General features: G+C 47.4%; 1 protein-coding gene across 1 annotated transcript; it reads left to right on the top strand.

The window, feature by feature from the left end:
- Positions 1-8,859: 8,859 nt before the first annotated feature.
- On the top strand, positions 8,860-12,835 carry MAL (mal, T cell differentiation protein (MAL blood group); the record flags this gene model as incomplete). The annotated part of the gene is made up of 4 exons (XM_080615850.1): positions 8,860-8,946; positions 12,075-12,242; positions 12,400-12,525; positions 12,761-12,835. The coding sequence occupies 4 exons, from the start codon at positions 8,860-8,862 to the stop codon at positions 12,833-12,835; spliced, it is 456 nt and encodes a 151-aa protein (XP_080471976.1).
- Positions 12,836-18,265: the final 5,430 nt, after the last annotated feature.

The raw sequence follows: 18,265 nt of genomic DNA, 5'->3' as shown, positions 1-18,265 counted from the left end.
TTCTCAAAAACCAAAACAGACAACGCCTGCAAAGCTGTGCAGGATGCAGAGCTCCCCAAAGCCCCCATGGTCAGAGCTGCCAAGATAATGGTCAGTTATCTCCCAAAAACACCAACGTTGAAGAAATTCTTGATGTCAAGCTCTGATGCAGCACCTCCAGGCCTTGTGGTGAAGCACTCCCGAAACGCCAGGCATGGTAAATCCCAGTAAAAACCCAAACCAATGCAAACCAGAAAAAAAAATCATAGAATTCCAAACAAAAAAACCCCACAAACAAAAACCACCACCAACAAAAAATTAAAAAAAATAAATAACAAAAAAAAATCAGAAAAAAATCGAAGCTTATAGACCAAAAGAAGATGCAGAAGAGCTCCAAAACTGCCCAGGGTGCAAAGCTCCATAAAGGACTGCAGGGTGACAGCTTCCAAAATGCTGCCAAGTGGGGAGCTACAAAACCCGCATGGAGAATGGCTCTGGAAACCCCAAGAGCTGATGCACTCCTGCAGCGATGCGCTCCTCCAAGGTGTGCGGTGAAACGTGTCCCAGTTGGCAGGCCTTGTAGAACTGCAGAATGAAATCCCAGCCTCGAAGTCCTCCCAACAATCACAATGGTGAAGCACTTCCAACAGGTCCAGGACACCAATTGAAGCGCTCCAAAAATGCCCTGGGCTGCGCGGTGAGCTCAGAAAAATGCCCTGTGTGAAAAGCTCCTTGAAAAGCCTCGAGGATGTGAGCTCCCAAAAAGCTGCCACATGGAGATCGAAAAGAAACCCGAAGGGTGAACGGCACTGAAAAATCCCAAAATTTCCCAAATTGCCTGGGCTTGCGGAATTCCAGAACAAACGCAACAGGTAAAGAAAATAAAAAACATAAAAAAAAAAGAGAAAAGAAAAAGAAAAAAAGAAAAGAGCAGCCCTGCAAAGATCTCCAGGATGCAGAGCTCCCAAAATTCCCCAGGGTCAGAGCTGCCAACACACAGTGAGAAGCTCCCAAAAAACAAATGTTGAAGACGCACCCACAAAAAAAAAAACAACCAGACCAAACTAAATCCAAACAAATTGTAGCATTCCAGGTTAAAAAAAAAGAAAAATGCCCCAAACTAAAATCACCAAAAAAAGAAAAAGGAGAAAATCAAATCTTTTAGGAGAAAAGAAGATGCTGAAGCGCTCCAAAACTGCCCAGGGTGGAAAACTCCATAAAAGCCTCCAGGATGAAAGCTACCAAAACGCTGCCACAAGGAGAAGTACAACACCCCCATGGTGAATGGCTCTGGAAACCCCAAAAGCTGATGCACAAACAAGCAAACAAATGACGAAACAAAACAAAAAACCAAGGCAAATCTGACAAAAGAAGTTGAATCGCTCCAAAAACGCCCTGGGTGCAAAGATCCCTAAAAAGCCTCCAGGATGTGAGCTCCCAAAATGCTGCCACATGGAGAGCGACAAAAAACCCAAAGGCGAACAGCACTCAAAAAGCGAAAACTTTCCAAAATTGCCTGAACCTGTGGGATTCCAGAAAAAACCCAAAATCTGAAGGTTCTCAAAAACCAAAACAGACAAGGCCTGCAAAGCTGTGCAGGATGCAGAGCTCCCCAAAGCCCCCATGGTCAGAGCTGCCAAGATAATGGTCAGTTATCTCCCAAAAACACCAACGTTGAAGAAATTCTTGATGTCAAGCTCTGATGCAGCACCTCAAGGCCTTGTGGTGAAGCACTCCCGAAACGCCAGGCATGGTAAATTCCAGTAAAAACCCAAACCAATCCAAACCAGAAAAAAATCATAGAATTCCAAGCAAAAAAAACCCACAAACAAAAACCACCACCAACAAAAAATTAAAAAAAATAAATAACAAAAAAAAATCAGAAAAAAATCGAAGCTTATAGACCAAAAGAAGATGCAGAAGAGCTCCAAAACTGCCCAGGGTGCAAAGCTCCAAAAGGGTCTCCAGGGTGACAGCTTCCAAAATGCTGCCAAGTGGGGAGCTACAAAACCCGCATGGAGAATGGCTCTGGAAACCCCAAGAGCTGATGCACTCCTGCAGCGACGCGCTCCTCCAAGGTGTGCGGTGAAACGTGTCCCAGTTGGCAGGCCTTGTAGAACTGCAGAATGAAATCCCAGCCTCGAAGTCCTCCCAACAATCACAATGGTGAAGCACTTCCAACAGGTCCAGGACACCAATTGAAGTGCTCCAAAAATGCCCTGGGCTGCGCGGTGAGCTCAGAAAAATGCCCTGTGTGAAAAGCTCCTTGAAAAGCCTCGAGGATGTGAGCTCCCAAAAAGCTGCCACATGGAGATCGAAAAGAAACCCGAAGGGTGAACGGCACTGAAAAATCCCAAAATTTCCCAAATTGCCTGGGCTTGCGGAATTCCAGAACAAACGCAACAGGTAAAGAAAATAAAAAACATAAAAAAAAGAGAAAAGAAAAAGAAAAAAAGAAAAGAGCAGCCCTGCAAAGATCTCCAGGATGCAGAGCTCCCAAAATTCCCCAGGGTCAGAGCTGCCAACACACAGTGAGAAGCTCCCAAAAAAATAAAAGTTGAAGACGCACCCACAAAAAAAAACCAACCAGACCCAACTAAATCCAAACAAATTGTAGCATTCCAGGTTAAAAAAAAAGAAAAATGCCCCGAACTAAAATCACCAAAAAAAGAAAAAGGAGAAAATCAAATCTTTTAGGAGAAAAGAAGATGCTGAAGCGCTCCAAAACTGCCCAGGGTGGAAAACTCCATAAAAGCCTCCAGGATGAAAGCTACCAAAATGCTGCCAACATGGAGAACTAGAAAACCCGCATGGTGAATGGCTCTGGAAACCCCAAAAGCTGATGCACAAACAAGCAAACAAATGACGAAACAAAACAAAAAACCAAGGCAAATCTGACAAAAGAAGTTGAATCGCTCCAAAAACGCCCTGGGTGCAAAGATCCCTAAAAAGCCTCCAGGATGTGAGCTCCCAAAATGCTGCCACATGGAGAGCGACAAAAAACCCAAAGGCGAACAGCACTCAAAAAGCGAAAACTTTCCAAAATTGCCTGAACTTGTGGGATTCCAGAAAAAACCCAAAATCTGAAGGTTCTCAAAAACCAAAACAGACAAGGCCTGCAAAGCTGTGCAGGATGCAGAGCTCCCCAAAGCCCCCATGGTCAGAGCTGCCAAGATAATGGTCAGTTATCTCCCAAAAACACCAATGTTGAAGAAATTCTTGATGTCAAGCTCTGATGCAGCACCTCAAGGCCTTGTGGTGAAGCACTCCCGAAACGCCAGGCATGGTAAATTCCAGTAAAAAACCCAAACCAATGCAAACCAGAAAAAAAAATCATAGAATTCCAAACAAAAAACCCCCACAAACAAAAACCACCAACAACAAAAAATTAAAAAAAATAAATAACAAAAAAAATCAGAAAAAAATCGAAGCTTATAGACCAAAAGAAGATGCAGAAGAGCTCTAAAAATGCCCAGGGTGCAAAGCTCCAAAAGGACTGCAGGGTGACAGCTTCCAAAATGCTGCCAAGTGGGGAGCTACAAAACACGCATGGAGAATGGCTCTGGAAACCCCAAGAGCTGATGCACTCCTGCAGCCATGCGCTCCTCCAAGGTGTGCGGTGAAACGTGTCCCAGTTGGCAGGCCTTGTAGAACTGCAGAATGAAATCCCAGCCTCGAAGTCCTCCCAACAATCACAATGGTGAAGCACTTCCAACAGGTCCATGGTGGAGAGGTCCCAGCAATTGGCAGGGTGCAGCGCTCTGGAAAAGGCCGTGGTGTAGAGCTTCCAATGAGCTCAGGCTGGAGAGCACCCAGGGAGCCCCTGAGTGGAGAGTTGGCAAAAGGTTAGTGAGTGTCTCCCCAAACCGTCAGTGCCGCTGCAGTGCTTGGGGCCGTGCAGTGAAGCACTGCTGCAGGTTGCTGAGCTGAAGCAGTGCTCTGTGGCTGCAAGGGGATGCACTCTGCAGGGGCTGCATGGTGAAGCGCTCCTCAGGGCCTTTCCATGAAGCACTCCCTCCTCCTTGGCTGCAAGGTGAGGGGCTGCTGTGGGCGGTGCTGTGAAGCACAGGGCTACAGGGTGAAACATTCCAAAGTTGCCGGGCACTGTGGGATTCCAGATAACACCCAAAGGGAATTGCTCTCATAAAAGAAAAATGTGAAGCACTGCAAAAATCTCCAGAACGGAGAGCTTCCAAAGGGCCCAGTGTGCAGAGCTCCGAAAAATCCTGTAGGTCAGATATACCCAAGGGTGATGAGTAGCTCTGTGAAACCCAAGTGCTGATTAAATCCTTGAGGCCCATGTGCCCAATGACTCCTCCAGCCTCGTCAGGCAAGAGTCCAAAATAGCCTGGATTTGCAGAATTCCAGGAGAAAGACCAGACCTCAAAAGCCAAAACTGAAAAAATGCCCCAGGGATGTGAGATGCCAAAACGCTGCCATGTGGGGAGCTACAAAAATCCCGGAAGGGTGAAAAGCTCCCAAAACCCCAAAGGCTGCTGCACTCCTCGGAGCTGTGCAGTGAAACCCTCCTGCAGGTTGGTGAGCTCATGCACTCGTCCGTGCATTCTAGAACTTCGATTTGTTATGGAATTCCAGAACAGAAAACAAACTTTGAAGGACTCCAACACCAAATTGGCTACCCAGAAAACCCCAAAGCTGATGCACTGCCTCAGAGGCATGGTGTGAAGCATTCCTGCAGTGATGTTCTCCTCCAGGTCTGCATGGTGAAACAGTCCAAGGTTGCCAGAAAATGTAGAATTCCAGTGAAAAAACCCCAAAGCTGATGGTACTGCCAAAACCCCAAAATGCTGAAGCACTCCAGAAATCGCCAGGTTAGAGAGCTCCCAAGAATCTGTTGGGTCAAGAGCTGCCAAAAAACCCAAACAGTGGATAGCTCCCAAAACCCAGTGATGCCCCTTGAGGGCACGTGCTGATGCATCACCTCAAGGCCATGTCACGAAGCATTTAAAAAAGGCTAGGTATGGTAAGTTCCAGTAAAAAACCCAAATCTGGTGAAGCTCCCTACGAATCTCTATAATGGAGAGCTCCCAGAAATCCTTTGAGTGAGAGCTCTGTAAAAGCCCCGGGGTGCAGAGCTTTGTGAAATCTCTGAGGGGCAGAGATCCCAAAATGCACAGGGTGAAGAGCTGCCAAAAATCCAAATTCCAGTAAAAAACCCCAAGCTCAGAAGTTTCCCAAACCCCAGAATTGATCCCCAAACCCAAAATGGCTCTCAGAAAGGGCCAGGCCCCGGTGGGACACCCTGTGAAGGAGTCCTGCAGGTTGGCAAGGTGAAGCTCTCCTCCAGGGTCACCTGGTGAAATGTTCCAAAATTGCCAGTGATAGAATCATAGAATAGTTAGGGTTGGAAAGGACCTTAAGATCATCTAGTTCCAACCCCCCTGCCATGGGCAGGGACACCTCACACTAAACCATGTCACCCAAGGCCTCATCCAACCTGGCCTTGAACACCGCCAAGGATGGAGCATTCACAACCTCCCTGGGCAACCCATTCCAGTGCCTCACCACCCTCTCAGTAAAGAATTTCTTCCTTAGATCCAATCTAAACTTCCCCTGTTTAAGTTTGAACCCGTTACCCCTTGTCCTGTCACTACAGTCCCTGATGAATAGTCCATCCCCAGCATCCTTGTAGGCCCCCTTCAGATACTGGAAGGCTGCTCTGAGGTCTCCACGCAGCCTTCTCTTCTCCAGGCTGAACAGCCCCAACTTTCTCAGCCTGTCTCCATACAGGAGGTGCTCCAGTCCCCTGATCATCCTCGTGGCCCTCCTCTGGACTTGTTCCAACAGTTCCATGTCCTTTTTATGTTGAGGACACCAGAACTGTACACAATACTCCAAGTGAGGTCTCTCATGGTAAATTCCAGGAAAGGACCAGACCTTAAAGGACTCCCAAACCTGAAAATGGCTCCTCAGGATGGAGATTTCCTAAAAAAGCCCAGGGTGGAGAGCTCCCAAAGAGCCACAAGGCAGGGACCACCCCAAAAGGTCTCCCTAAAACCCAAATGGTGAAGCACTCCCAAAAAGCCTTGGGATGAGGGCTCCCAAAATGCCACCAGGTGGAGAGTTCAAAAAATAACAAAAGGTGGATGGTTCCCAAAGATCCAAATGCTGATGTGCACTCCTCAGGGCCACTCATCTTCTTTTGAGGGCACAACCATAACTGGTGTTGAACCTTGCTCTAATCAAGTCTATTGTACCTGCAAGAGCTGGTTGTGGGTGGTTAAAGCTTCCAGCCTTCTGTGAGGGTCAGGCAGGTCCAGCTCCATGGTGGCTTTAGGGCATCAGCATCCCAGGAGGGAAACAGCCACCTCTCTGCCCTCCCAGCTGCTGGTGGTGCTTTATCAGGACAGCAGTGGCAGGCACCCACTGTGAGGTCATCTGACATATGAATGCCTCTGGTTTCAGGCATGTGTGCCTTGCCTGGCCACTGCTTATGGAGAGGGAACCAAGTCTGATAACTGGCTCTGGCTATACACAGATGAGAACAGGCACAGCTGAAGCTGCAGCAACCATGAAAACAAATGCTCGTGCTGAACGCAGTCAGGCTGGGTTCTGAAAAGGGAATTGTGTCTGTCCTCCACAACATGTGCACCAGCCCCACAGGGTTCAACTGTGCCCCCAGAGCAACTTGATTTGTTACTGCAGGATGGTGATGAATTGATAATAAAGGGGAGGAGGAGCAAAGCAAAATTAAATCAAAAACTCGTTAATTTAATTTAGAAATGAAATTATGTTAAGTAGTGAGTTAAATTCCCATTCTTTCCCAGAAAAATATCCAGAGGAAGAAATTATCCAGTAGTTCAGGTGTATTCAGGCAACCACAACAAAAAATGACAACAAAGAGGGAAGAGTGTGAAGGGAGCAACAGATCAGTTTCCTTCTCTGACAGCGTAACACCTTGTGAGGGTCAGGTACCTGAATGTGGACTCCAGAAAGCCTCCACACCTGAAGTTCCCATTGGCAGGGTAACAGAAGTTGGTCTCTATAGCAAATTACTGATGGCTGATGGAAAGCTGCTCCCATAGTCATGCCTGTTACTTCCCCAGTGACACAGTGTCTGTTTCTGAGGATGACTGTTCTGGTCACATTGCTGTGCATGTTGTATAAAATAAGGTGGGAAGGTTCCTCAAATGGGGCCCAGCCCCCTCACTTAACCTGCTCATTAAAAGCATTTGCACATCTTTTCTGATTCTGAAGAGTCCTCTGGTCATCTGCCCCTTCAGCTGTACAGGAAAACTGTCGCACTGAATTCCTTTCTTGCACTTGATGCCCCCAGTCTCTCTGTGTCTCTTGGACTCAAGGTAGATGTCTATTCCTTTCTGCCCTGCAGAACTCTTCCCATTTCCTTCTTCCTGCCAGCCTGCTGCAAAATGAGCCCATCATTCTTCCAGCCAGAAGAATATGCACCAACAGTGCAGATGCCACCATTCTAATGTAGCTGGCTCACGTGGCCTCACCACCACATTCATAGAATCACGGAACAGTTCAGGTTAGAACGGACCTTAAAGCCCATCCAGTTCCAACCCCCTGCCACAGGCAGGGGCACCTTCCACTAGACCGGGTTGCTCAAAGCACTGTTCAGCTAGCCTTGAACACTTGACCAAGGGTCAGTGAGTTATACCACAGGCATGTTAATGACAAATAGCACAATGGCACAGCTCTTTGGTGAAGTCCTCCTACATCTTCAAAGGATGCCGCGTTGGTTTCCCTTTAAAGCCCGGGAAGCTGAGAGTAGCTAAGTGTCAACGCACTTGGCTCCTTCTTTCTCATCCTTGTCCACAATGCAACCATAAACCCAGCCTTATTCTTACCTATCACCTAAACAATCACTGTAAACAAATCCAGAGGGAATTAGGATTCAGTCAAAGGGACAGCAGCCCTTTTAACACTTTGGTGTTAGGCAATTGCTAAGGCTGCAGGAAACATCCCCCAACTCCAGACCCTGTACCAAAGCCTTGTGCATGGGAGCAGCTGCAGAAGAGCAAGCACCACAGATAGGCCTGGCTCAATGGCACTTCTTCCATAGGTCACTGGTCCCCAGAGATGTGCATTGTCACATTGCACCTTTTCTATTCCTAGTTTTTCATGACTTGGCCTTAGCCAAAATAGTTGTGTGGTTTTGGTAGGTATCCAAGTGACATGTTAGAGAGAAGCAAACACTACATATTATGGAGAGGGGAATGAGTCACCCCATGGACTCCAGGCTCAAAAAAACCCCCAACAACAAAAAGGAAGCAGAATGTTGGGATATCTCATTATTTTAGGTAATTTTTGTTACCTTGGCATATGTAATCTCCTTCCGAGATGATAGAATTGATTCACCCTGCAATTTGACTGCCCTTTTCTTCAGGTACACCTTCATACGTGAGACGTTTCTCAGCCCCGTTGTTTGCCATAGCTGGCATGCCATGTCTTGCCCTGGCTGCCAGTTGTCCTTTGTGGGTGCTGCTGTGACCAGCTCATATGGGTGGGGGACAAGCTGACTTACTGTGCAAATAGAGGGGATGAGAGGCTGCCCAGCTGGATGGGTACAGGTCTTTCCTCACCACCACCCAGGGACTTACCCTGCGTGCTCAACCTGTGACAGCTCTGCTCAGAATGCTTCAGGGCTGACCACATCTGAAAACCTCCTATGTGGCTCCTATCAGCCAAGTAACCCGTGGTCAAAGCATTTGGCCACACCTGTGCCATTCACAGCTTCTTCACCTGTCAGCAGGAAGGAGGAAGGAAAGGAGGAAGAGAGACAGAGGGAGGGAGAAAAGGAAGGAAGGAAGGAAGGAAGGAAGGAGGCTGCGTTCAGCATTTACCTCCAGCAGCTAGAGCCAGAGCAGCTGATAGTCACCGTGGGAGACGCTCGCGATGTCCTCGCCAGGCTCCACCACCTCTTTGCCCAGCGGCCTGTCTGTCCTGATCACTTTCCCAGATGTGCTCTTCATTCCTGAAATTGTGAGTGCTGGCTTTTCCCTGGGGGAGGGCAGATGCTGCTTGTGGGCATCCAGCATGCTTCATGCTGCAGGCATCTGAGGGGGTCAGACTTGGTACAAAGTGTGGGGTTCAGGAGCCACAAGGGTCTGGGGGCAGCCACCTCAAAGAGAACCACAAGACCTAAGCTGGCGCTTTGAACCTTTCCTTTAGCTCGCAGGGGAATGTTGTTGTGTCCTTGACACCTTTTGTAATTTCCTGCCTAACAAAGTTAAAGGGGTTACTGGTGGGTTTAAATTAGGTTGCAAATTGAGCCTATTAATTAACTGGAAGATGAGTTTAATACCTGATACAGGCAGAGGATAAACTGCTTCCTTAAAGCAGGGGGCTAAAGGTTGTCTGAGGTTAATTGTTTGCAGCAGCAAAGAGCCCAGGCTGCTGAAGCTGTACTGCTGCAGTGGTCCTGAGTTGGAGGTGCAGAGCGCTAGATCTGGGTATGTGTGCAACAGCGGGTGAGCAAAGGGTGAACAAACACCTTAGAACTTCTTCCTAGGTTGTAATGTTGTTGAGCAGGTGAAGATCATAATCTTACTAGAATTGGCACAGGTGATTAAAAGTAGCTGCTGTGAGCAGAGATCTAAAATATAACTATAATCTTTAACATGTGTTCTCTGCCCCCAGCCATGAAACCTCCTCTCTTACAATAGCTTGAGAGGCTTTTTCTAAAGCCTGAGTACTTTTATCCAGCACTGAGGATTTTGGCTGGGTGTTGTAGGATGGCATTCAGATTATTTCATGCTAGAAACTTCAACTTTGGGATCAAATCCTTTCCTGTCACCCAACTCAGTCCACACTCCTGGGACTGACAGCATTTACTTCATTTTCCTGGTGATAGCAGTCAAGCAAAGAGGAATTAGCTTAAAGCAGGTGGTATTGGTGTATACAGAAAGGCTTTCCTTCAGCTGCTCCAAATATGCTCTGGGGACTTGACCTCTGTGCCCGGCACCTAGGAATAAGCTCCAGGTTTCCTGCAGCTGCATGAAAAAGGGTGAAAAGTCCCTGCTGAGGTTGTGGCTGAGCAGACACTCGCCAGCCATCCCTGCCACTGGGTTGTGTTACTCCTGGTGCTCATCATGCTGTTAACCAAGGTCCTGCCTGTGCCTTGAACTGTTTGAAATTCCTGTCTCCAAGGGATTTGGCAAAGCAGCTTGCTTAATGAGACCGAAAAATAAAAGCACCGTATCCCTTGGTTTGGGTAAGGTCTGGAAATGTGCATCCTGAAGGCTCAGGAACCACCCAGGAAAGAGGAATGCTGCATAACCAGATTTCCCCATCTCCAGAGGTAAATGACGCTAGGTTGTGCAGCTGTATTATCTCTGCTGTGTACAAAGGAGGCGGCTGCCTTGAATCACAGCATTCGGAAGGATAAAGAGTTTCCCAGTCTCTAGAGGAATCTGAGATTGACTGCAGTGGTTTAATAGGGTAACTACAGAATAAAAATGAAAATTGGGATTTAAAATACTAAGATAGTCTTGAAAATGCCAGCAGGTCCTGCCTGCAGCTCAGGCGATTGCCACATATGGATGTGCTGATTAAAACTACCATTTTTATTCTCTGAGTCTGGGTTTAATTCTTGTAATCTATTTTATTTGAACAGCTTTCTGCATATATAGATAACCAGGCCTAGGTGGAAAAGCTGAAAGAGGCTGAAAACAGATATGTTTGCTTTGTAGGTGGTGATTAAAAAGATAGATAAGTTTTTCTTAGACTGGTCTCTGACTTGCTATGGGTTGTTACTGAAAGCCTCTTGACCCCTCCCTCAGTTTTATGAGTTTCCTGAACAGCACCATGGAATCAAAGTCACTAATGAAACCATGGCAAACATACTTGCCTGAGTGAGAAATCACGTCCTGCAGAAAGGGGAGACGGTGAGTAGTAAGAAATGAGAAGTGATGCTTCTCCCTCAAGACTTGCATCTCACCCCAATTGTGTTGGATTTTAAGGGAGCAACTGTAAGGCTTTCTCCAGGACCTTCAGCTGCAATACTCTCATGGTGTCCCACATGAGTTCTTACAGAGACTACTTTACTGTTCAAGTGTCAGTCTTTGGTTGTTACAAGAGACATTGAAACAGCAGCACTTTGGAAGACCTGTTTTCACTCAGATATCTGCAAGGTCTCAACCACATCTTTGATTTAGTGTATTGATTTGTGTAATGGAATCAATGAACTTTCCTACAAATGTGGGCTGCCACAAATGATGTGGCATTTTTTGAGCATCATAGATCTGAAACTTTTTTCCCACTTGCAGAATGCCCCCAGTGCATTTGTATTGAGTTGTGTGATTTGTATGAGTAGGCACTTTGAAGCTGGAAAAAGCTGGCCTGGGACACAGTGGTGATCAGAATGATTTTACAGTCAGTGAGGCTTTCTTACCTCTGGAGATTTGCCTGCAAATGCAAGACCAGTCAGTGATGAGGGATAGGTCTCCTTTCTCTGCAGTGTGGGTTCAACTGAGGAGCTCCTCATCATAACATACTGCATAGACTAAACTTTGCACAGGTTCTAGGAATAACTGGACTGATTTGTGGCAGAGAAAAGCTGCTGAGTACGTCCTGGTGCAAAGGCACCACTTGTAGCTCACACATTCTTAGCATGGGTCATCGTGCTGTGAAAGCATCAATAAGAAACACTAGAGAGTAAAATTGGCCATATTACCTCCTTTCAACCTGTTCTCTGTCCTTTCAGCGTAACGTTTGCATGTGGCCTTTGCTAGGGCCATGCTGTTTGTGCAGGTGGGCTGGGTTTGACATCACTCCTGTCAGGGATCTGCCACAGTGCGTGTGAACCAAATGTGCCCTTCTGAAACAAGCCTGTTCATTGAAACCAGCGTCCTGAGCACACTGATGTGGGCAATGACACCAAGAGGCAGGGTTACAGAGAGGCTTCTTTTGGGTCATCATCGGAGACAGATGCTCCAAGCTGAATTCCCAGTTTCAAATGAAGGCAATTGCAGCTGAACTCAATTGCATGAAAGCATCCCTGGGATATTGCCATGTGCAGTGCTAGTGCTACAGGTATGCATGGCTTTTGGCTCTGCCTTGGATAAGCCACTTTATCCCAAGTTCACCCTCTCTCCTCCTTTCATTTTCAGATCTTTGGGGGCCTTGTCTGGATCCTGGTGGCATCCTCGAAGGTCCCGCTCCCCATACTGCAAGGCTGGGTGATGTTTGTCTCTGTGTTCTGCTTCGTCATGTCCACCGTCCTCCTGTGCCTCTACATCTGCAGCGTGCATGGGGGCAGCAGCTTCTGGGTCACCTTGGTAAGTGGATGTGACAAACCTCGGGGCCTCTCTTCTCCCTGGTATCACTGGTAGACAGCTGTCTCCTTTCCTGCTACTGCACAGGCTGGGGTTCCTTTTTACCCCCTTCTCAGCGTGTTCCCTTTTTGGAAATGACTGTGGGATCCTTGTTTCTTAGGATGCCATCTGCCAGTCGACAGCAGCTCTGTTCTACCTCAGCGCTGCTGTGTTGGAGGCCTACTCCACCCATGCCGTTGTTTCTTTTATGCCGCCAGCAATCTACCGGGAGAACATTGCTGCTGTGGTGAGTGCCTGGCAAGCAGGGGAAGGAAGGCAAGGAGGTGGCTTTGGAGCAGCCTCATGGGCAAATCTTTACTTGCACCAATCATCCAGGGATGGGGCAGAGAAACTCGTCCCAGTCCTACTGTGTATGAATGCCTCCAGACATGTCAATAGATGCATTATGAGGTGTTTGCTTAGAGCAGGAACTCATACCATATAATAAAAAGTTAACTGGCTGATGTGTTTTTCCATTATAGGTATTTGCATTCTTAGCTACCCTGGTGTACGTGATCCATAAGGTGTTCTCGCTTCTGCGGTGGAAATCATCCTAAGGGCCCCCCCTTGCGAGTGTGTCTTGTGGTCACCCCATGAACACGGAAGTTGCTCAATGACTGCAGTTTCCAGGCTGGGTTTGGGTTCTGTTTTCTAATGTAAATACTATAAAATAAGAAGCTTTTAATGTGGGACCATGGCAATGAAGACAAAGAGCCTACCAGAGCAAGCCATATCCTGCACAATCTGTTTCCCTTCACTCTCTTCTGGGTTGGGTACAGTTTGATGCTGGTAACTGGGGTCCAAATAGAAAACATCCAGTTTTAAAAAGAATAATATAGTTGGGTTCAAAGTGCTAAAATCTCCCTGAACCATACCTTTATGCCTCCAGCGTTGCTGTTTCAGGCGAAGCCTGCACAACCAGCACTAAGGAGCATGAGTATGACACCTTATATATAATTGCCACTTGTCCGTGTAAGCCTGTTTCCCTCCCTAAACCTGCTGTGCCAAAAGAACGTTTTCCTAGAGCTTCTGAAGTGCCATGTCTGACCTGTGATGAGAAATGGGAGCAATATTTAACTTGCCTCAGGGCAATACAAGTTATTGCAACCCCTGGAATGGTATTGCTGAATTATGAGGCACAACCACAATGCCAGGAATTACTGCTGTCTTTCATTCCCTACAAAATACAGCTTAGAAGGTGCTTAGTAGACTGCAGGAGAATTGTATGGATTACTAGAATAACATCTTGAATAAGCAGAGGCAATCAACTTGGTTTCGGTGCATGGCTGCTCTCACATACACCAGTGCTGTATTGCTGTAATGAAGACGAGTTTGGCTGAGGTTTTGCAGATAGGCAAGAGTCTTCTGCTATACTGCCTTTGCTTCGCACAGGTACACAGCCCTGTACAGCCTCAGAAGGACTGCACTGTAATAGGGCAATGCCAAGGGAGGAGGCACAGACTTCAGCATGAGTGAGAGGGTTCTTCTGGCAAGGGGAGCCTATGGGGCCAGCAGTTAGACCAGCTCAGTGACAATGTTCATCTGAATGCTTAAATGACTCCAGTGTTGAGTGGCTGGGTTTGGCTGGGATAGAGTTAATTTTCTTCACAGTAGCTGGTATGGGGCTGTGGCTTGGATTTGTGCTGGAAACTGTTGATAACACAGGGATGTTTTTGTTATTGCTGAGCAGTGCTTGCACAGAGTCAAGAGTTGCTCTGCTCCTCATAACTTGCACCAGTGAGGAGGCTGGAGGTGCAGAAGAAGCTGGGAGTGGACACAGGCAGGACAGCTGACTCCAACTGACCCAAGGGATATTCCAGACCATATGGGGCCATGCTCAGCACATAAAGCTGGGGGAAGATGGAATGGGGGAACATTTGGAGTGATGGCTTTCCTCTTCCCAAGTAACCATTACATGTGATGGAGCCTGCTGTCCTGGAGATGGGAAGGGGTGAATGAATTCCTTATGTTGCTCTGGTTGTGTGCATGGCTTTTGCTTTACCTATTAAACTGCCTTTATCTCAACCCACGAGTTTTCTCACTTTTACTCTTCTGATTCTCTCCCCATCCCATGAGTGTGGTGGCTGTGTGGTGCTTAGCTACCAGCTGGACTTGAACCATGACAGTGAGTTAAATGGGTTTAGACCCAAGAAGGGTGTTTTCACATGTTAAAGGTGCTTAATAAACAGTGGTACCAAATTAGCCCTTCCCTTTTTTTGCCCCTGTGGGGCAAAAAATGCTTCTGTTTTTAGTCTGAAGCTCCTGGATAGTAACAAGGAGTGGAGAACAGAAGGTAAATGAAAGTTGACTTGAAGGCACCTCTGTTGCCCTAGATCCAGGGGGGAATTTTGAGCTGTGACCATGGGCTGGGGTTGAAGCTTTTTAATTGCAATGAGAGGGAAACATTAAAATTCTTTCTTTCCTTGTATTTTTTCTTGCTGCAAACCAGCCTGACCTGTTCTGCTGGTGTTAGTGTGACAACAGAAATTTGATTGCAACAGAGATAGATAGGAAAAGAAACCCCTTTTCAGAGCAGGGAGGGGACAATGGCACTTGTTCTGAAGTTCAACATCCTCCTGTTGAAACTGGTTTCAGCATCTTGTCATCGTGGGCGAGTGTGGGTGTGCGTGAGCCCGGATTTGCTCTGCTTCTATTAATGCCCCTGAACTGAGCATTAACACACAAAGACACCTTTCTGCTTGGGTCTGTTAACAAAGGCAGACATTTGCAATCATACCCTGGACCCTGGGGTGCAGTATCTCTGCCCACCTCCTGCACCCACGTGTGGCCAGCACCTCTGCACCAAGCAGTGCTGTTTGTCCCCTCACATCCATGTCCTGATGCCTTGCTGGCATCGCATTTACAGCCTGTGTCTTGGCAGGTCTCCCATCTCTTCTCCCCAGTTCTTTCTGCCTGGCTTCTTCCTTTACTTATCCCTTCCCTGCCACACACCAGTTTACACCAGACTGCACTAGTTCACCTGCTTGTCCCATCCCTTCTGGTCCCACCAGAGTAACCTTACTGTAAACCAGTACTGGAGGTGCTGCTGGCATAGGAGTGCTCATCAGCTCAGGGCAGCTGGGAGCTGGCTCAGGCAATGTTATGGACATGGCATTGAGAAGGAAGCCTTGAAGCTGCACTGTAAACTGCACCAAGTCTTTGCCTGAGGAGGGCTGAATGGAGAGAAGGGCCACCACAGGGACAGGAGCATCCAAATGAGCAGCTACAAAGCAATGCTGCCACTTTCAAACCCTCCCAGCGTGGCCCCAACTTCAATCCCATGTAGCTGAACAGCTTGATGATGAACGAGTGCCCCTATTTGCACAGGGCTGCTGGGCCCCAGCACAGGGTAGCGGTGCAGTGAGGGGTGGCTCTGTTGCATCAAGCTGCTGGATTGGACCTGTCAGGTGCTGGGTTGCAGCAACAGGCATAGTCCCTGCATGGTGGTAAAAGGAGAAAAAGAAAATGAAAAAAGCACCCTGAGGTTGCCATTCCCCATCACACCCAGCTTTCCTGTCATTTTAACAGAGCCGTGTTTGGGTGCTGATTGATGGTCATGAACATGAGCAGCTTGTGCCCAGGCGGCCAAGAAGGCCAAAGCCATCCTGGCCTGTATCAGCAATAGTGTGGCAGCAGGGCCAGGGCAGTGATCATCTGCTGTACTGGGCACTGGTGAGGCTGCACCTTGAATCCTGTGTTCAGTTCTGGGCCCCTCACCACAACAGAGACATTGAGGCACTGGAGCGGGGCCAGAGAAGGGAAATGGAGCTGGTGAAGGGTCTGGAGCTCAAATGTGATGAGGAACAGCTGAGGGACCTGAGGGGGGTTTAGTCTGGAGAAGAGAAGGCTCGGGGGGACCTTGTCACTCTCTACAACTGCCTGAAAGGAGGTTGTAGTGAGGTGGGGTCAGTCTCTTCTCCCAAGTAACAAGTGATAAGACAAGAGAGAACAGCCTCAAGCTGCACCAGGGGAGGTTTAGATTGGATATTAGAAATAACTTCTTCACAGAGAGGGCAATAAGGCATTGGAACAGGCTGCCCAGGGCAGTGGTGGAATCACTGTCCCTGGAAGTGTTCAGAAACTGTGTAGATGTGGCTCTCAGTGATGTGGTTTAGTGGTGGCCTTGGCAGTGCTGGGGTGATGCCTGGAAAATCGTGCACCTCATTGCTTCTGAAGGGAAAGATGCTGCCCAGGGCTCAGATAATCTCCTAGGAACTACAAACCACCTACATCTGTGCAACAGGTCTCATCTCCACAGAGAGCGCTGCAGACAGCATCGGCCTGAGAATTTGCTGTCACCCCACTGGAAAGGTTTGGCATGATGAACACTTGAGGCTTGATCCTTCTCCCATGGAGGTACTTGTCTGGGGGTAAAAACAGTGGCCTACTGCATCCTCACAGCCACCACATCTCAACTGGTAGCATAACCGGAGCTTCCATCTCTGCTGTTCTCCTTTTCCAGCTTCCTCACCAAAATGAGGTCTGCAGGCATCTACTCTACAGAGCAGGCAATTAGACTTTCGTTAAAACAAACTAACCACTTGAAAGTAGGCAAAACCTCAGATCCTGCGATAAAAACAAGATTACAGACATATCATTCATTAACTATGCCCAGATTACAATCTTGGTTACTCTTGCTTAATTGAATAGTTTAACCACAATGCTAGCTGTTCCCCAAATATTTGTATATTGGATACCTTGCCTCCAGTGAGGCAGTGAGTTAGAAGCACTTCCATCTTCTCCTGAATTGCAGGAGAATATGCTTTGTCTGAAAGCAAAGAAACATAATAGAAATACATGGCCAGCTCCATGGAAAATGTAGGAAGAGTTTCTGATGTTTCTCATTTTACAGGCAGCTTTATCTGTGAGTGACGAGTGAACTGAATGCTGGATAAAGCATCTATATGAGCATCTGTATTAATATGAACAAATCTGTGAAGACAGGAAAACCACAAAAGATGACTTCTATGGAGGAATCAAAACTCCATGTGGGTTTGTGGCAGAATCTGATTTACAGATGGCTCGGTCTGCCGCCTCTTTTCCTGACCCAACTACAGTCCATTCCCTACCTCTGATCTTTGTACAGCAATCACGGCCCCCTCCTGCTCCTGTCTCCTTTATGCTAACAGAATCAAGCATTAAAAACCCATTTGCTTTAAGAGACAGAAATGTCTTATTCCTGGAAGTGCTCAAACATGAGTTACTGTCCTGTGGGTCTGAGAAGAGCCCTAAACCTCCTCCAGAGAGCAGAGGCAAGGCAGAGGAGACCTGAAGACTCTCATGGGAGCAGATGCAAGTGTCACTCATGTGCAGACCTTGGGGAAAGAGGAAGATTTGTGGTTATTACATTACTTTAAGTTCTGTAAAAGCAAATGACATTTACCCAACCACTTCCTTACCTTGCAGCTCGTCATTTACATAGCACACAAGGTGGATCTGCAAGGTTTGTGTGGATTCTCTTGGAGGCACTAGGTATAAATCAGTCAGACACTTCCCTGAGTTTTGACTGATGGAGAAAAGACCCATCAGAATAAGGCACTGTTTTACCCTGCACTAGCACTGAGAAAAGAAATGGGCAGAAAATGAAGTTAGGTCTTTTCCCAGCACATGTGCAGAGGAGAGGCTGGATTGCAGGTTCTGGACTGGACTTCAAAGCCAGTCAAAATACTGCAGTATCTCACAGGCTGTGGGGTGTCTGTCCTCAGATATTTGGGATTTGCTTCACTTGGGGAACTCCCTCACCCGCATGAATAATTTTTGTACAACTCCAGCTGTTGCCCACCACAACCTTGTCCCTCTTCCTCCCCACTAGAAGACACAGAACTTCTGCTTACTGATTTCACAGCTCCCCTACCATGAGTGAGCCTAGGGAGTGAGATGGAGAGCACACACAACTCCCACTGATGCCGCTTGCATCACATCTCCCAGACATTGGCATTTTCCAAAAAAGAAAGACACCAATTAACTCAAACTGAGCTCATTCTGAG

This window comes from Psittacula echo (assembly GCF_963264785.1).
Source record: "Psittacula echo genome assembly, chromosome: 4".
NCBI lineage: Eukaryota > Metazoa > Chordata > Aves > Psittaciformes > Psittacidae > Psittacula > Psittacula echo.
This window is presented reverse-complemented; position numbering and strand designations above follow the sequence as displayed.